This window comes from Eucyclogobius newberryi, unplaced genomic scaffold (assembly GCF_026437365.1).
Source record: "Eucyclogobius newberryi isolate DKJ021-1_F unplaced genomic scaffold, fEucNew1.0.hap1 SCAF_15, whole genome shotgun sequence".
Taxonomy (NCBI): domain Eukaryota; kingdom Metazoa; phylum Chordata; class Actinopteri; order Gobiiformes; family Gobiidae; genus Eucyclogobius; species Eucyclogobius newberryi.
This window is the reverse complement of record NW_027315779.1, coordinates 16,548,388-16,566,618: the sequence shown is the minus strand read 5'-3', so window position 1 is coordinate 16,566,618 and position 18,231 is coordinate 16,548,388. Positions and strand designations below refer to the sequence as shown.

The 18,231-nt window shown below is 39.6% G+C and overlaps 2 protein-coding genes across 3 annotated transcripts; one reads left to right on the top strand and one right to left on the bottom strand.

Annotated features, from left to right (window-relative positions):
* The first annotated feature begins 72 nt into the window (after positions 1–72).
* Positions 73–11,728, top strand: LOC140360891 (sodium/potassium-transporting ATPase subunit beta-2-like). Of its 2 annotated transcripts, XM_072446347.1 has the most exons (8): positions 73–459; positions 5,699–5,827; positions 5,907–6,014; positions 6,730–6,935; positions 8,057–8,116; positions 8,315–8,341; positions 8,577–8,672; positions 8,774–11,728. In XM_072446347.1, the coding sequence occupies exons 1-8, from the start codon at positions 369–371 to the stop codon at positions 8,939–8,941; spliced, it is 885 nt and encodes a 294-aa protein (XP_072302448.1). In that variant the 5' UTR covers positions 73–368; the 3' UTR covers positions 8,942–11,728. The 2 variants fall into 2 exon arrangements, with proteins under 2 accessions (XP_072302448.1, XP_072302449.1); XM_072446348.1 differs by lacking the exon at positions 8,315–8,341 and having other exon boundaries at positions 74–459.
* A 1,492-nt stretch (positions 11,729–13,220) lies between these two features.
* gltpd2b (glycolipid transfer protein domain containing 2b) lies at positions 13,221–16,191 on the bottom strand. Its single transcript, XM_072446345.1, has 4 exons — positions 15,501–16,191; positions 14,509–14,558; positions 14,207–14,385; positions 13,221–14,035 (listed from the first exon to the last, which is right to left on the bottom strand). Exons 1-4 carry the CDS (start codon positions 15,568–15,570, stop codon positions 13,438–13,440), a joined length of 897 nt encoding a protein of 298 aa, XP_072302446.1. The 5' UTR covers positions 15,571–16,191; the 3' UTR covers positions 13,221–13,437.
* Positions 16,192–18,231: the final 2,040 nt, after the last annotated feature.

The following is an 18,231-nucleotide window of genomic DNA, read 5'->3' as shown; positions in this document are numbered from 1 at the left end:
GCACCCTGGTAAAGGGGCGGGACTTGGGGCTCTGCTGGGGATGAAGAATGGGGGGAGGTGTGAGTGTGAGAGGCGGGCGGGGGTACTGGCTTTACCGCAGTATCACTAGATTTCTGCACCACTCATCAAAACTCTGCGGCATGCAGACAGGAGCTGGGGGGGAGGGCACTCACTAGATCCACGCACTGTAGCCCTCTGTGAACGCTCCTCTTCCGCATCCATTTTTAGTTCTCAGATTTTCATTTCGTTTCCGTGTGCATTAAGCTCTTTAGTTTTAGAAAGCTTTTTCTTGTCTAGCTTTGAGGCAGATTGAGTCGCTCCATAGGGTGCATCTTTAGTGATTTTGAAGTGTCTTGTTGTATGATAAAATGGCAAAAGACGGAGAAAAGGGAGATTGGAAGGAGTTTATATGGAACCCACGAACGAGAGAGTTTCTGGGCAGGACGGCGAGCAGTTGGGGTAAGTACTGTCAAATACAGCACTGTGTATCACTGCCGCAACCCCACCGTAACAGGTCACTCCTTGTGTAGTATGTCTTGTATTTGGCTGAAGTTCCCTTTTTCTGTTAGAAACATGTGGAAACTTAAGGGGGTGGATGTCGCTGTCCACTCCTCTGTGGTGCTGATTCTGATGCGGCGCGTACTGCGTGAAACGCCGGCAGTAAAACGCTCATTCTGAATGAAATGCTTTATTTATTTATTAATTTCTGTGGCTCCTCTCCCTGCAGTGCTCTCAGCATAAGGGTGTAGGCATATGGGCTGGCTTTAGCTGGACCGGGCCCGCTGCTGCAGTGTTGCTGCTGAACAGGTCTCTGTCTGTTGCAAAGTGCACATTATGAATGGTTTGATTCAGTCGCAGTCAGGGCAGGCATTGCAGTAAAGGTAAAAAGTATTTGTGGGATTTGTAGGTGTGATTTTATTTTCCTCATATGTACAGATACATGTTGGCCTGTCTCACTTTCTGTTCATCAAGCTCCCTGGAACTATTTGAAAGATTCATGACATGATAGGCACATATGGCTCTGTTCTAATGACATTGGCGCATTTTAATCTGAGTAAGCCGAGGGCCAAATGCTATTTGTATCACCCCCAGCCCAGCCCCTCCCAGTGAGTGTAAATCAGTGAGCAACTTAATCCTAATCTAATGACTTCATTGGCTGTTGGGGCAGTATCATTGTGGGACCTTACTTTGAGTAAAGTCACCTACTTTTAAGAACTTTGGTTTATTTTAAGTTTTCTCAAGCTTCACAGGGAAAAGGTTTACTTAGCGATGATTGCAATTGCAATTAATGAGTTCTAGGGTTATCTTGGTATGGTCCATGAATGGACAATCTGTCATATTCTACTGTTTTATCATTGAACGTTGCTTCCTTTTGTACAGTCCTCTTACACAGTATGCCTTAATCCAGCTCAGTGTGTCCCAGGTGCTTCAAGGTCTGCTGGCCTTTTTAAGCTGTGCTCTAAGGCTGGTTAATTAGGCTATTTATGTAGCCGCTCCACCACTATATGTTGGTCGGCAGCTAAACTTGTCCTTTCCCCTTCTGTTCTTCCTCACTCAATGCAGAATGTAACATGGATGACACCGGCTGAACCTGGAGTAAATTATCTCTGTTTATAGCCATGACAGAGTAAAGAGCAAAGCACAGATCTGGTCTGAACACATGTTGCTTCTGGTGGTAATGGCAGGATATAATTTATGTCAGGAGGATCAAAGAGGAATGCAATCTGGATCTCTTGGGTCTTCTGCTTTGTTTTAAGCGCTTTAATGATATAAAAATTACCGTGTAGACCACTTCGGCAGATCTGATGGTAATGCATACAAAGCAAATAAGATCAAACAACAAAAAACCTTGGAAACATCAAGAACATAATTTAATTTGGGAGATTACATCAAGGCTAGCATTATTTATTACAGTCTTATATTTGACGATTGCTGCATGAGTGTATAACAAGCCCTGCCAATTAACAGTGAAAGCAAAGGGACACTCCCTGCCATTATGAGTGAGGAAAGAGCAGGATACTGAACCAGTTTGCTTTCATCGGCCATCTGTGATCCTAACCTGGAGTGAAAGAGAGCCAGTGGCCTGTCCATCACCAGCCGGGACAGTTAACCCTACACCCTCCATGCCAGGGGACATCCAGCCACCTGCAAGCAAGACCCCTTCCTCGTGCTCAGTCACAGACCCCCGCATGGGCTCATATTTGTGAATAGCACAACATCTCCTTGTGAGGGACATGGTGGATCCTATATTAAGTTACTTTATCACAAAAATATCAAACCGGAGATAAATTTAAACTAGTCAAATGCTTAAACATGTTTTAATTTGTTTCTGGTTGATAACTCAATGGAGGCTTCTTTAGATTCCCAACTCTACTTTACAAACTAGTGTTGTTTTCAGTAACTTTTCAGTATCGATATTAGTTTTAGTATTGATTAGTATCTGGATATACATTTTTGACAATCCTAATACATATATAATTACATTTGACTGTAAATTACTTTGACATTTGATTATTTTCATCTTCATCTGACCCTATATTTTGTAATGAAAAATATTGAAATTACTACTGCAATGCAATAATAAATGCAAGCAGTTGCTGTAAAACATGTTACAATCCAAATATGTGGCTCTATGACTCTATATCATTGGCGTGCCCCAGTGTACTGGCACTGAGGAGATTGGTTCCCCTGACATATTTGTTATGGATTGCTCCGAGTGTGTGAGAGAAGCAGATGTAGTGCTTAGCTTGCTAATAGCACTCCTTGCTGTGTGGAGGGAGAGGGTCAGGCCTCTCAGCTGCGGCCCGACCAAAACCTCAGGTGTGCAGGACAACAATGTGTCGAGTAACAGGCAATTAACTCTCTATATTTTGTGCCCCTTGATGTGCAATGAAATGTTTGCCATGGGACCAACAGCTGTATGACAGGGGCCTATTTTATATGTTCTAAAATAGTTTTTGGCTTCTACCTCTAATGATGCAATGAAATTAATGCAATAGTGTTGTCACAACTGTGAACATATGAACTTGATATGATACTAAGAAAAAGGTTACATACTTAATAACGATGTTAAGTGATGAAAACTTTTCAGTATCGATATTAATTTTAGTATCTATTATCATCTGGGTTTAGCGCTAAAATGTATGTTTATAGATGTGTGATCTTTATTGTTGGATTTCTCTTTCTGGTTCCCATTAAATTTATTTTTGTAACGCCCAAAATCACTACAGCAGTTGCCTCGAGGGGCGACTGTGAAAAACAAAAACATTATTCTGTATGTGCTTTTCAGTGAACATATGTAAAAACTATTATATACCATGCTTACTGTTTTGTCTCTATAGAAAAGCATCTGTCTCATAACATGGTGCCTTAAGGAGAACCGTATCAGAAAATACTAGATGCTGACTGGATAAGACACATGGATTGATTCAGTTAGACAGGCAATAATTGTAGTGTAACCTTATCTGCGTGGTCTGCTTACACAGACCAGGATTGTAATGTCCTGACCCAGTCTCTGACCTGATCTCCAGGGGGTCCTCGCTCTCCTCCTCCAGTTTCTGTCATCTGGAACACCCCCTCCCGAGACACTGCAGCTCTGTAATGAAATGGGTCAGAGAGCAGCTATTCAAGTCATACAGTGTTAGTTTGAGGAAATGAAAATGCTGTTATGTAATTAGTGTTTTGGGAGCTTAACGAGACAGAAAGAGAAGAGACAAATGTTGGATTGAAGCAGCAGTGATTTGGGGAGGATTAGCCTGGTCTCACGTGTGAGTTGGTTGAGACAGAGACCACACACACGCACACACACACACACACACACGCGCGTGCACGCACACACACACACACAGACACGCACACAAACACGCACACAGACACGCACACAAACACGCACACACACACACACACGACACGCATGCACACACACGCACGCACACGCACACACATACACACACACACACACGCACGCACACACACACACACACACACCACACACACACACACACACCACACACACACACAGACACGCACACAAACACACGCACACACACAGACACACACACACACACACACACACACTCACACACACAGACACGCACACAAACACACGCACACACAGACACACACACACACACACCACACACACACAGACACGCACACAAACACACGCACACACAGACACACACACATACAAACACACGCACACACAGACACACACACGCACTAAACTGTCAGCAGATGTCATATTTTTACAGATGTGTGTCCTGCAATATTAATGAGCTCAAGTGTGCTTGTGTGAATATGACAAATGTTGTTATTGAAAAATGAACCGCAAATGTTTCTCTAGGTTACCAATTTGGTAGTTGCATTCCTTAAGCAACTAGCTTATTATAGCTTATCATTTATCATTTACACCATATTGTGTCAATTAATGAAATGTGCCCTTTTCAGCTGTCAATTATTTTGTGTGTAAAATTTAATTCAAAACAAATTCGAGTACATAATTACTGCCATCCTCATTTTTTCTTGAGTTGAAGAGCAAAAAGGTGGAATATATTTGTCAATCTGCACTGTGTTAAAGAGACTTACTAAACAAACCTGAAGCTGAGGTTATTTGATCTTTTTATTCTCACACTGCCAAAGCATTTTAATCTACAGATTCTAGTTGATTTGGTCTATTGTTAAACTTATATTTGTTGTAAGAGATGTATGTTTAAAACATGAATTTCATCCAAATAAAAGCACACCAAAGCATTTATGAGGATAAACCCCAGTCAAACTTTGATACATTTAATTCATACGTTGTCAATGTGAGGGTTGAAGTTCCCCCTGCTGTGACAGTTGCCTTGTGTGACACCTCTTGAGCCGCTTGTGTGAAACATGTGCGCTGTCACTAGGCAGGCTCACTACTCCACTGCTCACACATCTAACTGTAGGGCATCGCACAGCTATATAAAGACGCACTATAGAACTTGTCTGGTGGAGGACCACAGCCTGCTTATATCCATGGAAATGTTATTGCTTGGCTTAGAATGTTCCACAGTATGTCATACTGAGCATAGTAATGCATTTGATTTATATACAGCCTTTCATGACACTTTATTTCTTCACTCCAAACTTGGTTGTGGTAAGAGACTAATGTTGCCCTGGGGGAACTAGGGAAGGTGAGGGAAGTGTGTTGCTCGAGGATACAACAGCAGTTTGCATTAGAGCCACTAATGCACCTGGTTCATCCAGCTTCGGAGATCAGATGAGATTGGGCATTGTCATGGTGTTATGGCCAGGATTATATTGTCTATGTTCGTAGAGACAACCAGGTCGAGTTTTTTTCAAGCAATAAAAACACCTGTAATTGAATAAATGCAAAATTCACAAGGTAAATGTCATATTGTGGAACATTTCAGGCAAATCAATCCATGGCAGCAAGCAATTGTTACAAAAGTTACATTGTGCATCTTTAAATATGAAATTGATTAAGTTATAGACTTAATCAAATTAAAATAAATTGTATCTATATTGCACAATAGACAATATTTTGGATACCCTTAGGAGGAAATACGAAGCTCATATTTAAGACAGAAACTCTTCTAAACCAAATGTTTATTGTGAATGACATGCATTTTATTTATTTGTACTGTGCTAAACAAATCCTTCACTGTGATCAGTTATTAATACAGCCCCTGTTTCTTTCTGTCCACAGGTCTTATTCTTCTCTTCTATCTAGTTTTCTACATCTTCCTGGCGGGACTGTTTGCACTCACGATGTACGTCATGCTGCAGACTCTGGATGACCACAAACCCACCTGGCAGGACCGTCTTTCCACACCAGGTCCACCTTCGCTCCACTCTGATACTAAACATGTGATGAATCTGTGTAATAGTTCCTGTTTTCTGCCTGTCCCCTCCAGGTATGGTGATAAGACCTAAAGCAGATGAAACCTTTGAGATCATCTATGACGTCCAAAGTACAGAGACTTGGGACTTGTACGCTCAGGCCCTGGACAAATTCCTAGCACGTAAGTCTCCCAGAATATACGTACTAAAGACAGCGTTTAATAATAATGTATTCAAAGTCATGTATGTGCAGAATTAGAATGGGCTTGTTTGCTAACACTCTATAATAACTACACTTTTATTAACCTTAATAAAGCCTCGCTAAAGACTTTTTTCATAATGAACAGTTTATTAAGAATGATGTAACTACTTATATAAGGGTTTATGGTTAGGAGTTGGTTAGGGTATTAATTAAGCCTGAATCATGCTCAATCAGGCTGATTAAGGTGCAGTGATAATAAAGTAGTACTGTTTATTTACTGAAGAAGTTTTATTATGTAATACTCATACTGTATATTATGATTGGGCACTATGCAATAAAAAAATCGTATCACTCTTTTTTAGATTTAGATAGTTTTGATCATGCTGTTTGTATCTTTATGTCTTTAAGCGGTAAGTAAAGCTATTTGCTGCTTCTGAGATTCATTGCTGATTGGTTAAATCTACCTGTCACTCACTCAGCGTATGACGGAGGCTGATCAGTAGAAAGAATGAGTGTGGAAAAGCATTCAAGCATAGAGCTGCTTTACACTGAGAATCACTGGATCACGACAATCACCAAAAAGCATATTCATATCGTCATGGGGATGAGATCACAATTCAATCTCTATCACCATTTCGCCCAGCACTATCATGCATTACTTTACATTGTATAAACCCCTCCTTCCCACCTTCCAGCTTACAACAACTCAATTCAAGCTCAGAAAAATGATGAGTGTGTCCCGGACCAGTACTACAAACAGGAGGACAGCGGTGAGGTGAAGAACAACCCCAAACGCTCCTGCCAGTTCAACCGCACCATCCTGGAAGACTGCTCCGGCATCTACGACCGGCACTACGGATACCAGGACGGCAAGCCGTGCATCATCATCAAACTGAACAGGGTATGAAAGAGAGGAATGAGCCATTGAAGGGGGAAGAAAAGGGGGGAGGAACGCACGGATGGTGTTGCTAGGAGACACAGAGCTGTTTCTAATCAAAGAGAAAAGAAAAAACTGATGTACTGTAGGTGAAGGAGCGGACACTATTTTACACACTGGATTATAGGCAACTGCCATTTGTGGGAGAATGAAAATATAAATCTAAGACTCAAGCTACACAATTAGATAAAATAACCTTATTAATCAATCAATCAATCAATCAATCAATCAATCATCATTTATTTAGACAGCACAGTTGAGCAAAATGCAATTTGTCATGATTTTACAGCTTTGCAGACAATAAAACATACATTGAAATCACAATAATGTTAGTGCTTTAAAACCGCATTATAAAAAAGCATAAATAATCACATTCATTATAAAACAGTAAAATTCACAAGGTACAATAATATTGTACCTATGAGTAGGCATCAAAAGTGACATCAGGGTTAAGAGAAACAGGACAAATGTTGTGCCTTATTCGATTGTGACTCTTGATTTTGTAATATATTCTTACATTTTGATGATTACAGTTAAAACAATACATTTGAAATAAGGATTAATTTGTTAAAACACTGTCAATAGATTTGTATATCAATAGGGCAACAAACCCCAAATCCTTCAATTATAATCTTTCTTGTATTAGTATTAAACTGTATACGCTCTATGTAATCAATTCTGTTTAAAATATTGATACATTTGACCAGTTTATGTTGCCAGAATTAATTGTGAAAATAATTGATAACTGTGGCCCTTTCTCTGGCTGTGTGATTTTGCAGCTGGCTGCCAATCTCAACAATATGTTATATACAAACTACAGAGCCCTTTTCAAGCCACGTTATTGGTTCACATGAATTTGATCATTTTACACAAATAAACCTACTTTATATACTGGTTTCCAATTGAAATGAATGGAAGTAAACAGAAATGTGATCACAATGGTCAGTAGCAGTCACGAGTTAAAGTGTGCAGGGCAAAAGAAGGTGAATACATGTCATACTTAATGTTATGTTGTCAATACAGACAACGTTTTTGCCTATAAAGTCTGTCTTTGGTGAAGAGTGAAAGTGTGTGTTTTGTTCCAGGTGATTGGGATGCTGCCTGGACTGAGCGGACAGGCTCCGTTTGTCACCTGTGGTGCTAAGGTACTTCCTTTGTCTCTCACAATGAAGCGTTGATACAACCTTGTGGATCGCAGCCCATTCTTAACTGTTTTATCAGCAATATCAGCCATCAACACTCTTTTTACGTAACTGCATGTTTGTATTTCCACTGTATCATATTTCCATCTGTGTGTCACTCTCTCCTTTCACTGTTTTGCAACATGATATGTCCTCTGTCAGAGATATAAAGTGGGCAAGGATGAATGGGTAAGAGGACAAGACCCTAGTGTGGAGTGCATCTTGATTTAATTGCTAGTGCTACTGTATAATTTAGTTTATAGCCCTCATAGTTTTTTTAGGATTGTACTAGACAAGATCATTTCAAGATAGATTGTACTTCAACATTGTCGTATTAGTGGATGTCATTGAAGTAGAAAAATGTCTAATGTGCTTGTTAAATGTTTAAACATTACTCACAAAACTGACAGTTTCTCTTTTGCAGAAGGAAGACAGTGAGAAGATTGGAGAGTTGATGTATTTCCCTCCTAATGGCACTTTTAATCTTATGTATTATCCTTACTATGGAAAGAAAGCTCAGGTAAGACATGCATTGATACAACTACATATATCTATGGTATAACATTTTATGTAATGGTATGTAATGTTCTTAATTGTACACTGACAATATTTTCTCTTTAGGTGAACTACTCCCAGCCTTTGGTCGCCGTTAAGTTCCTTAACATTACTCACAACGAAGATGTCAACATTGAGTGCAAGATTAACGCTAACAACATTCCCATTGGGAGCGAAAGGGACAAGTTTGCTGGACGTGTGTCTTTCAAACTAAGGATCAACACAAACCATTAGGTTTTGCATTTACCTGCAGTACTTACTACAGCAATCTCCTCTGTCTTCATTCTTCGCGACATTGCACATATACAGAAGCACATGGCAGCATTTTTACCCTTTTGTAGAATCTGTTTACAACCCTCACTTAACTGTGAGCCAAAACATGACAAAAACCTAAAATGGGTGGAAATTCTGTCATTATTTCTGTTTATGAGCTTTGAAACACATTCACTTTTCTGTAAATTAGTTTAACGTCTATTTATAGTGCATGACAAACTTAGGGATATACATGAAAAGAAAGTTAAACTCTTTTGCAAGGATCAGCAAGCGTCACCACTTCAGCTGCCTCCGTATGAAGTATCCCTCTATATTAGACATCAATTACAATACAAAAATATGTGTATCAACAGTATTTACCGGTATCATAACCTTATATCAGTATGTTTGTTTTGTGAAAGAACAATAATCTGGAAGACTTATCTCTCCCTGTGTGAGTGGATGCTTAGACAAAGCCATTTTTGCATGTGTGTTTTGTCTTTAGTGTGCGATAAGGCAAGAGGTCCATGTGTCCGACCTCTCAGTATTAAAATGTCAAGTTATCTCAACTATCACTGACCACCAGGGGGAGTGCATTGAGACGAATCTGATATAAAAATCTGCAAAACCTTTAAAAGAAGTGTGTGTGTGTGTCTGTGTGTGCGTGTCTGTGTGCGTGTGTGTGCGTGTGTGTGCGTGCGTGTGTCTGTGTGCGTGCGTGTGTGTGCGTGTGTGTGCCTGTGTCTGTGTGCGTGTGTGTGCGTGTGTCTGTGTGTGCGTGTGCGTGTGTGTGTGCGTGTGTGTGTTTCAATGACATCTCATATTGTAGGTCGGGAATTTGCATGCACTGTGCAATATTCATTAAGTGGCATACATTATGAATGCTAGATCCCATTCTTCACAAAAATACTTTTCTTGCATAAGTTATTTTAACCTGGGGGGTATCGTATTTCTTTACATACTCATACTTACAATACTTTCATGCTCATATCAAACATTTCCTTAACTTTAACCACTGTTGCGTTTCAAGTGTTTTTATTCTATTGCATCTATTTTTTATGTATCTAAAATAGATGCATGTGTCATATTTTTATTTATTTGCACTTGAAGTGTGTTTTTTTTTCCTTTGTGAAGTGAAATGAACAATGTACATAATATTTTGGGCAGAGGAGGATTAGACGTTTGTGTTTGTGTTCCTTTATCTCAAATCATTCACTCTGCCATGGTCATTCCCTGAAAGTCACCCAACTCTTTTTTTATTATTTAAATTTAGGCGTAAGTAGGAAAAGTTGTAGGTGCATGTATGAGTACTTATAGACCTCTTCTATCCACATCGACACAGTTTAAATTTGATACGTTTGAGCTTAAATTTTCTGAAAGTGGTGCTGATTAATATATATAACATAGAGAAAACATCTGATGAGAATTGCTCAAATAAATCATCAACTCTTTGCCTGAAAGGCTAATTCCAATTCCTTTGATAAAAATGTCAATGGTATTTTATCCAGATGCTTAGACAAGCAATACCACTAATTGAAACAAAATGTAATGTAAGTGTCAATTCTATGTTATTTATGATCCTGTTCTTTTTGTGGCAGCCCAATGACAATTTCACTTGCATTTTTCCCTGGCATTCCTGCAACACTTACTTAATTTCACTCTAATCTCTTAATCTGGTTGGCTAATCCAGAGCAGGCATGCTGAACTTCTTTACCCTACTTTGTTTCTCCTTTTCCTTCTTGCTTCACTGTCATTTCTCTACTTTAATCCTCAATCAGGCACATTTTACTGGAAAAAAATAGATTATTGACTTAATTGGACATTGCCACATTCTTTATATTATCATATCATTATTACTCCAAAATTAAATTCTACCAGGCATCCTCAACCAAAGATCACAGCTATAAATGTTACGCAGAGAAGCTGTAGAAGCGAAGTGGAGGGCTGAGGACATAGTACTATTATATAAACGATACTACGCACAATACAACGGAATATCATTTCACGGCCACGCAACAGTGCCTCCTGGTGGACAGACAGTGTTCCCCCAGTGTCACAGAATGTCTAAATCTCCATCTCATTTTTTGGTGGGGCGGGGGATTATCTCAAAAAGCAATATAGGCTATAATTTGTCATGTGGCTGTAACTGAATCATCAATAGCAAAGACATCATGGCAATTGTCACCAAAACATGCTTTATCAAAGATTAAATGATATGAAGGATCTTGTTTTGTTTATAAAGAATATTTTTATTGATATTTTGTTGTAAAGAGGAGAGAATGTATTATCATGGATGTAACATCATCAAAGGGTATCAACATTTATGAAAAGGTACAAAGGTGTGCACAATGTATGTACCGGTATATGTGTGGGTCCGATGTTTCTCAATGCAACGACATGTGCTTATGTTAGGAAATCATGTGGACGAGACTTGCAGTGGTGATAAAAATTCAGGCTTTAAAAAGTACAGAATACTAGAGCAAGATCCAGCACAAATGCTAAACAACGCCATGTACGTTTGGCTCAATTAGGTCCAATTAGCCTCATGTTACCTCTCCCCCTTAGCCTAGTTCTGGCCTATAGGATTGTGTTGCGAGGATAGTCTGGGATGGGAATTACATGATAAATTGTACATGTTGGAATATTGTGGGTTGATGATTCTATTCTCAAACCTTTATTTTTGCTCTTACTGTATGTATATTTTTGCTCATGTTTACTGCAAAAACAAGATAGAGAAAAAAATAAATGTCATTTAAGGGAATTTAAAAATGTGTGTTCTTGGTCCTTCTGTCCTTTGTCATTCTTTATTCTTGTATTATTCTGTATTTTACCTGACAGACATGGTTGCTACTTCAGTAGACCAGTGATCTTTCAGTAATGCTTATTCGATACAAGTAAATGTGGGATTATTGATACATTTTTTCACACACCATTTTTGGTAGGCATCACATATTTTAGTTTTGGTCAGTTTACTTATGTGTATAACACATTTCCTCTGGGCTTGAATTGTAAATCCATATTTACTGGAACACCTATGTCACGTGCCAAAACAGTTGTTGGATCCCTCCCATTACACTCCACTATGAACTCCCCCAATCAGGGATCAAATTAAGGCTTGGGTTTGCAACTTAAATCAATCAAGTTGACCTTTTCTGTAAGGAGCGTCATAATTGAAATGACTATGATTAGTTTATAATTTAGCCAATGCTTTTACGTGAAACAATATTATTCAGGTTATCCGTATGTGCACAAAAAAAACCTTAAGCTTACTATTGGTTGTGCCCATCATCTGCAATAGCCGCGAAATAAACAAAGTTTCAGAAGAGTCCATATAGTGGTGTGTAGTTAAATCAGAAGTGAACTTCCGTTTGGTGACCTTCGAGTGGCTCCTATCTCCTTTACCCTTAAGGCTTATATCCTTGCCCTTCCCTTCTCACTCTCTCTCCTTGCACAAGAGGGAGCTGTCACAAGGATTACACAGCATTAGTGACTTTTCAGGACTTAAACTATCTTGAATGGAAGCCAAATATAGCCATTATATAGCTATATGATATACTTACATTTATCTTACAAACACAATAAATAATATATAGATCAATACAAATATCTCAGTTAATACTCTACCCAACAGAACATTGAATCATATTTGAAAAGTGCCATCCATTCCATAACTTGGAATGAAGAATGCTACATCTTTCTAACCCTAACCCTAACCCTACAGACGCAACAAAATAATGAAAATTAAACGCCAACAGTGGCGTCTAATCTCACTGGAGCTGGACACCTGCTGGTCAAAGGACGCTATTACAAGTACACCAACCACAGGAAACTCATGACAACCAATTGCTGTTCATCAGAAGAGATTTAATTTAATTTTTGAGTCTTTATAAAAAGGACATATCAAAATTCAGATCACAATTAAAGTGTCTCTCTATAAAACTATACATAATTATTTTGTAATATTCATTGTAAAAACTCTTTAAATAAGATATTACTTTAAAAGCATTTTATATAAATAGTAATAGTTCACCTCTTCAGGCACACTCAACACAGTGGGAAATATGTTAATACTGCTTTCAGAAATTTTGGCCCAAAAAACCTCTTTTTTACATCAAGAAGGCACACTTCTGTGGGTCAAGTACAGCCCAAAACACAGAACTTGTGGTCCTCATAATGTGGGTCAAACTGAAGTTAAGGTATTTTGCACTGTGGAATCACATGATGTTGCTTTGGTCCCTTCTGATCAGGGGTTTAAGCCCCCTTTAAAATGGCATGCCTTTTTAATGTTTACACAGGGCTTTCAGACAGTTCATAATCAATCAGCTGCCTTTAACTGCATCTTTATGATAGAACATAACATGACCACATCATCCCAGCGATTGGAGAGGAATGTCTCACTCAAGGCAAAGTGGCTCTAGGTTGATTGTTGCAGCACTTCGTAAACATATGGCATTTACAGACTTGGAAGGTGGTAGCTCTTAAGGCAAGTCCAGCATACCATGTTCTTCCAGTGCAATTTGTGTTCTGTTGTAGACCTCCTCCAGGGCTCGGACCACTTTAGTGAGCACCATGCTAAGTTCGTCCTGGTCCTGCACACACACCAGCTTGAAGAAGAATTTGCGCTCAGGCAAGGCTATGAAGGCCAGCTCCGCCGCCCGTCGCACAAACCAGGTGTGGTGATTTGCCAGGCTTTTTTGGTACGCTTCGCGGCACAAGTCTGAGGGGCTCCTTAGGCGGCCCGTCACTGGGCTAACAGCCAGTTTCTCCAGGAAGAGCTTGAGCCAGAGCAGCGCCCTGTGGAGGCGCAGCAAAGTCCTACAGCCCGAGTCTGTCTGTTGGTCAAAGTCTACCATGTCCTTCTCCAGCTCCACGCGGATCATAGAGCGTACTGAGCGGTAAGCAGAGGTATGAGCGCGGTCCTTCTGCTGCGCACTGGTCTTCATTGGGAGGATTTCAGGGTTTAGCTCAGCCTCAGGATTGTCGTCAGGTGACCAGGCCAGCTGACGGATGATAGTAGTTTTTGTTTCTATTTCTTTGGAAATCAGTCCCACCATTGGACCCAGAGCTTCCATAAATCTACAATTACAATAAACAAAGATTAGACTAACAAATAATAAAACGTATACAATTGTTTCTAAATTTGAACTGATTATCACACAGAGAGTACACGAAAACACAAAAGAATCATGTTCTTTTGTGTTTTCGTGTACTCTCTGTGTGATAATCAGTTGAAAGTTGTGATCTTACCTGACTAGTTCATCCCAGCTGGCGAGATAGGGCTTCAGCAGGACATCTGAAGGGTCAGCGGGCCCAGCCTGCAGATGGGACAGCAGCAAAGACACCTGAAAAGTCTGTCCAGGACACACCTTGATGAGCACAGAGTCGTCCAACACAGTGGCCTCACTGCTGTTGGACAGATGGTGGAGCTGACAGAGTGAGGGGCAATACAAAGGGTTAATTAAGGCAGAAACGATTCCATCAAGTCAATATTAACTACAAGGACACAATTGGCGACAGGAAAAGATACAAATAAAATCAATTGTGCTCACCTTATTATAGCCCTTAATACAAGAATCCCAGTGGTAGTCCAGGCCGCCCTCTGTTGAAACAAAAGAGAGGGAGATAAACAAAGTAGTCAAAAATATTTGAGTGAATCCGTGAAATATTTTATTCAAGGCCTACAGCGACTTAACATTGGGTATACATACTGGACTACAGCACAATGTTGATTTTAATCCACGTAAACTTATTTTAGACTTTGACACAGTGAGCCTTTGTGACCTCAATTGACTTGGCAGTGCTCCACAAAGATATCCCACATGCTGAATCAATTTTTCATGACAAAGTCGTTGAATTAGACAATATATAATGAGTATTGCAGTACTGTAGTAAGTATCTACAGCTCTACTTTATAGCTTGTTCTTAGTCACTAATTGTTTTAGTATATACATTGGTAAGTGTTGGATTTTCCTGTGACCTTTGTCCTGGATGTCCCTAAATGAAACATATGAGAAAGTAAACTTGTCAGCAGATGCCAGAAACCTGCTGTTTCTGTCAGAATCACAGACCTCAAGCACAATCCTCCACAAACACAAAAAGGATACTACATATACAAAACCAGATACTAAGTACATAGAGCAGGATACTGTGAACTGTTTGTGCTGACATTTGATTACACCTGATATAATCACATCAGGGGAACCTGCTGAGACTGGGGCCTGAGGGGTCTTGAGCTTTAGAATGAATTACTATGGACACTTTAGGTGAATTGTCCCTGTAATAAATGCACACTACCATCTTCACTCACACAAACTCACTTCCGAGACCATTTGAATCACATTCAGTTGCTCAAAATAGAAACACACCACATGTTTCCCTCCAGGAGCAGCAGTGTCCACACCGTGTGGATCTGTAAGGAGTGCCCCATGTGACACATTCCTCATGTGTAACATGTGTGCTTGAGACAAGGGAAGGATTGTATAGACTTAAAGTACAAAACAGAAACCACACACAGACAGAATTGGAGGGAGAAAATACTCACGTAGCCAAAGCGAGCCAAAGAAGAGCAGTAGAACTACGATGGCCAGGGCAGCCTTGCTCTTCACGCCCATTGTGAAGTCCAGCTTTAAATCTGGCTGCTTCTTCCCCTGGTCCTCGAGTCAATCTTTTGTATGCTTTAATTCTTTGGTGTCTCACATGGGTGCCCGTTGCCTTGCACTGGCTGTCACCACAATTACTCTGAAGCAGACCTTTGCCTCTGCTGACCCTCCCTCTGGCGCACTCTCAAATCTCTCATACTCCTCCCCAAAAACCTCCACTCCAAAAGTTGCCTTTCTTCCACTGCCCCTCTCTTCACTCAGGCATAGTTCCAGAGCTCTCTGACCGATCCAGTCTTTCAACCTCACCTTTTCTCTTTCTCTAGGCACCGGCTTCAGTCCTGCCTTTGTTTAGCACTATATTTAACGTCTCTCTACCTCTCTCTTTCTTGATGCTGCTGCTGCTGCTGCTCCTCCTCGTGTTGCTCAATCTGTAGGTTCAAAGATCATTCGGCCACACTTCACTGGCTGATAAAAAGGAAGCCTATGCACTGCTTATCCATCAGAAACCTGCCTCTTTCCCTCTATAGTCACCTCTTACATATGCGTTATATTGCTGGTAATTTCGAGTATACGCACATGCTGCTCTACTGCTCGGTTTCTCCTCCTCCCACTCTGCTATAGTCCTCCTCCTCCCCCACATCCCTACATCCCCCCTCCGGTTTCTAACATGTGTGGCTCATTCATACCACTGCTAACACCACTAGCACGGCCATTAGACACTGCCTGTATTTCCAGGACTAAAGATTCTGGCTAGAATTACATTTTAATAAAGGTGTTGCATATCAAATCTCCAACAAATCTTGTTTTTGCAGTCATCTGTTTTTAACTCGGGCGTTGCAACCTATGGTCAGAATCAGTATTGATTTAAGGCAAGCAGAGATTGATGTCAGTGCCAAGTATATGAATGAATAACTTATAAAAAAAATTAAAAAAAATAAACAAAATTCTAATATTCCGTATCGAGCAACAAGAAAAAAACTTCAACTAAATTGCTTAAGTCTAAAGTCAGTCAACATGACGCAAGATGAGAGGGTGTTCCAATAATTATCAGCTCTGATAGCAGTGATAAGCTGGCATGAACTCAGGCCAAACTGTAAGTGCAATAATGGCAAAAGGGGAACGAAACAGCGAAAGCATGGGCCATTAGTCACTGAGAAGGGAGGGGCAGGTCATGGAGTCTTTGATTTGATTCTGCACAGCCAATCGGAGGACACTGCTCCAGACGGGGAAGATTTCAAGCTCACAAACCATGTGACTCACTCAACATTTGATTCAGTGTGGCTAATTCAATCTTCTTATGCAACAGTTATGTTGTGTTACTTCTTACAACTGACACTGCAGAAACAAAAAGGGGAACACAGTGAGTCAGAAAAAGAAGTTTCCATACACCAAACAAAGCCAATATACAGTGCCCTAGCAACACAAACCACAATTTGAAATATACAAATTGAGTATTGTTGAAGAGGCTACTGAGTGTAGTTAGATTTGACTATCATTTGTGCTTGGACCTAGTTGGTTAAACACTTCTAAAGGGACAGGCCTACTTGCAGGAATATATGAACACATTTTACCAAATGTGGCCTGTGTGGTGTTTGCATGTTTCCCCCAGTGTCTGGGTGGGTTTCCTCCAGGCACTTCAGTTCAACCAAAACATTAATAAAATCCTCCTGCAAAGGTAGTCCTGACCAAGCCGAGCTCAAAGAGGCTCCAGTTGCTGGGTGCAGCACTGAAGAGATGCTTCAGTGGAATTGAATCAAATGCACAGGACAAATTTCCCTACGAGGACAAGTGTAGCTTACCTTAGCTAAAAATGTTGGCCTGAACTGGGTTGGATAAACACTATGAGACACATCCAAGAGTGGAAAACTGCAATTATGGTATAATCAAAATGGCTAATGAACCAGGGATTGAGTTAGCTTAATGTTAAACCAAAGGAGATTTTAATTACTAAACTTAATTTAGTAATTTTGTTCATTTGTTCATTTTTGTTCATTTTGTTCATTCAAAAGTAGTATTATAGATTGATAAATGTATTTACTAGTAGTGGCTTAGTTGTTTACCAGGTTGTTGTTTTCTTTTATATTGTTTTTGCTAATGTATTTCTATGCATGTTTCATAACCAGCAACAAACATGGCGGATTTCAGGGTAAGTTCACATTACGCTCAAACTATGTATCACTTTTTTCAGTATTTATGCTAAATGTTATTCCATTCTTCATTGTAAGTACCAAGCAAACAGTACCAGACTCCAAACCACTACTTACGACCTCTGTTTTGGCAACATGCACAGAATAGTGTTGTTTTATAGAAGCTGTTATAGCAGATAACTGTAGATACAGATACATTAGGCCAACAAATGTGCCAAGAAATATTTTAGTTCTATAACAATTTGGTTATTATATATATATATATATATATATATATATATATATATATATATATATATATATATATATATATATATATATATATATATATAACAAAACCATGTTTAAGGATTAAAGGTGCACAATGTAACTTTTCTGGTGGACCATTTCTCTGTGAGATTTAGATTGAATTATGGTTATGGGTTTAAGTTACAATTAATTATATGATCGGGGAAATAACCCTAATTGGAGGGAAAGCTGTGTAATTACCATGTGACAAAAAACATAATTACGCTTTTTAGTTACC

Bases quoted from the DNA above. Each gene is read 5' to 3' on its own strand.
- gltpd2b (XM_072446345.1), bottom strand. From the start codon at position 15,570: ATGGGCGTGAAGAGCAAGGCTGCCCTGGCCATCGTAGTTCTACTGCTC. The intron at 14,559-15,500 runs GTGAGTATTTTC...TTGTTTCAACAG, and splicing joins CTTTGGCTCGCTTTGGCTAC to AGGGCGGCCTGGACTACCAC. The intron at 14,386-14,508 runs GTGAGCACAATT...TCACTCTGTCAG, and splicing joins GTATTAAGGGCTATAATAAG to CTCCACCATCTGTCCAACAG.
- LOC140360891 (XM_072446347.1), top strand. From the start codon at position 369: ATGGCAAAAGACGGAGAAAAGGGAGATTGGAAGGAGTTTATATGGAAC. The intron at 6,936-8,056 runs GTATGAAAGAGA...GTTTTGTTCCAG, and splicing joins TCATCATCAAACTGAACAGG to GTGATTGGGATGCTGCCTGG. The intron at 8,342-8,576 runs GTAAGAGGACAA...TCTCTTTTGCAG, and splicing joins AAGTGGGCAAGGATGAATGG to AAGGAAGACAGTGAGAAGAT.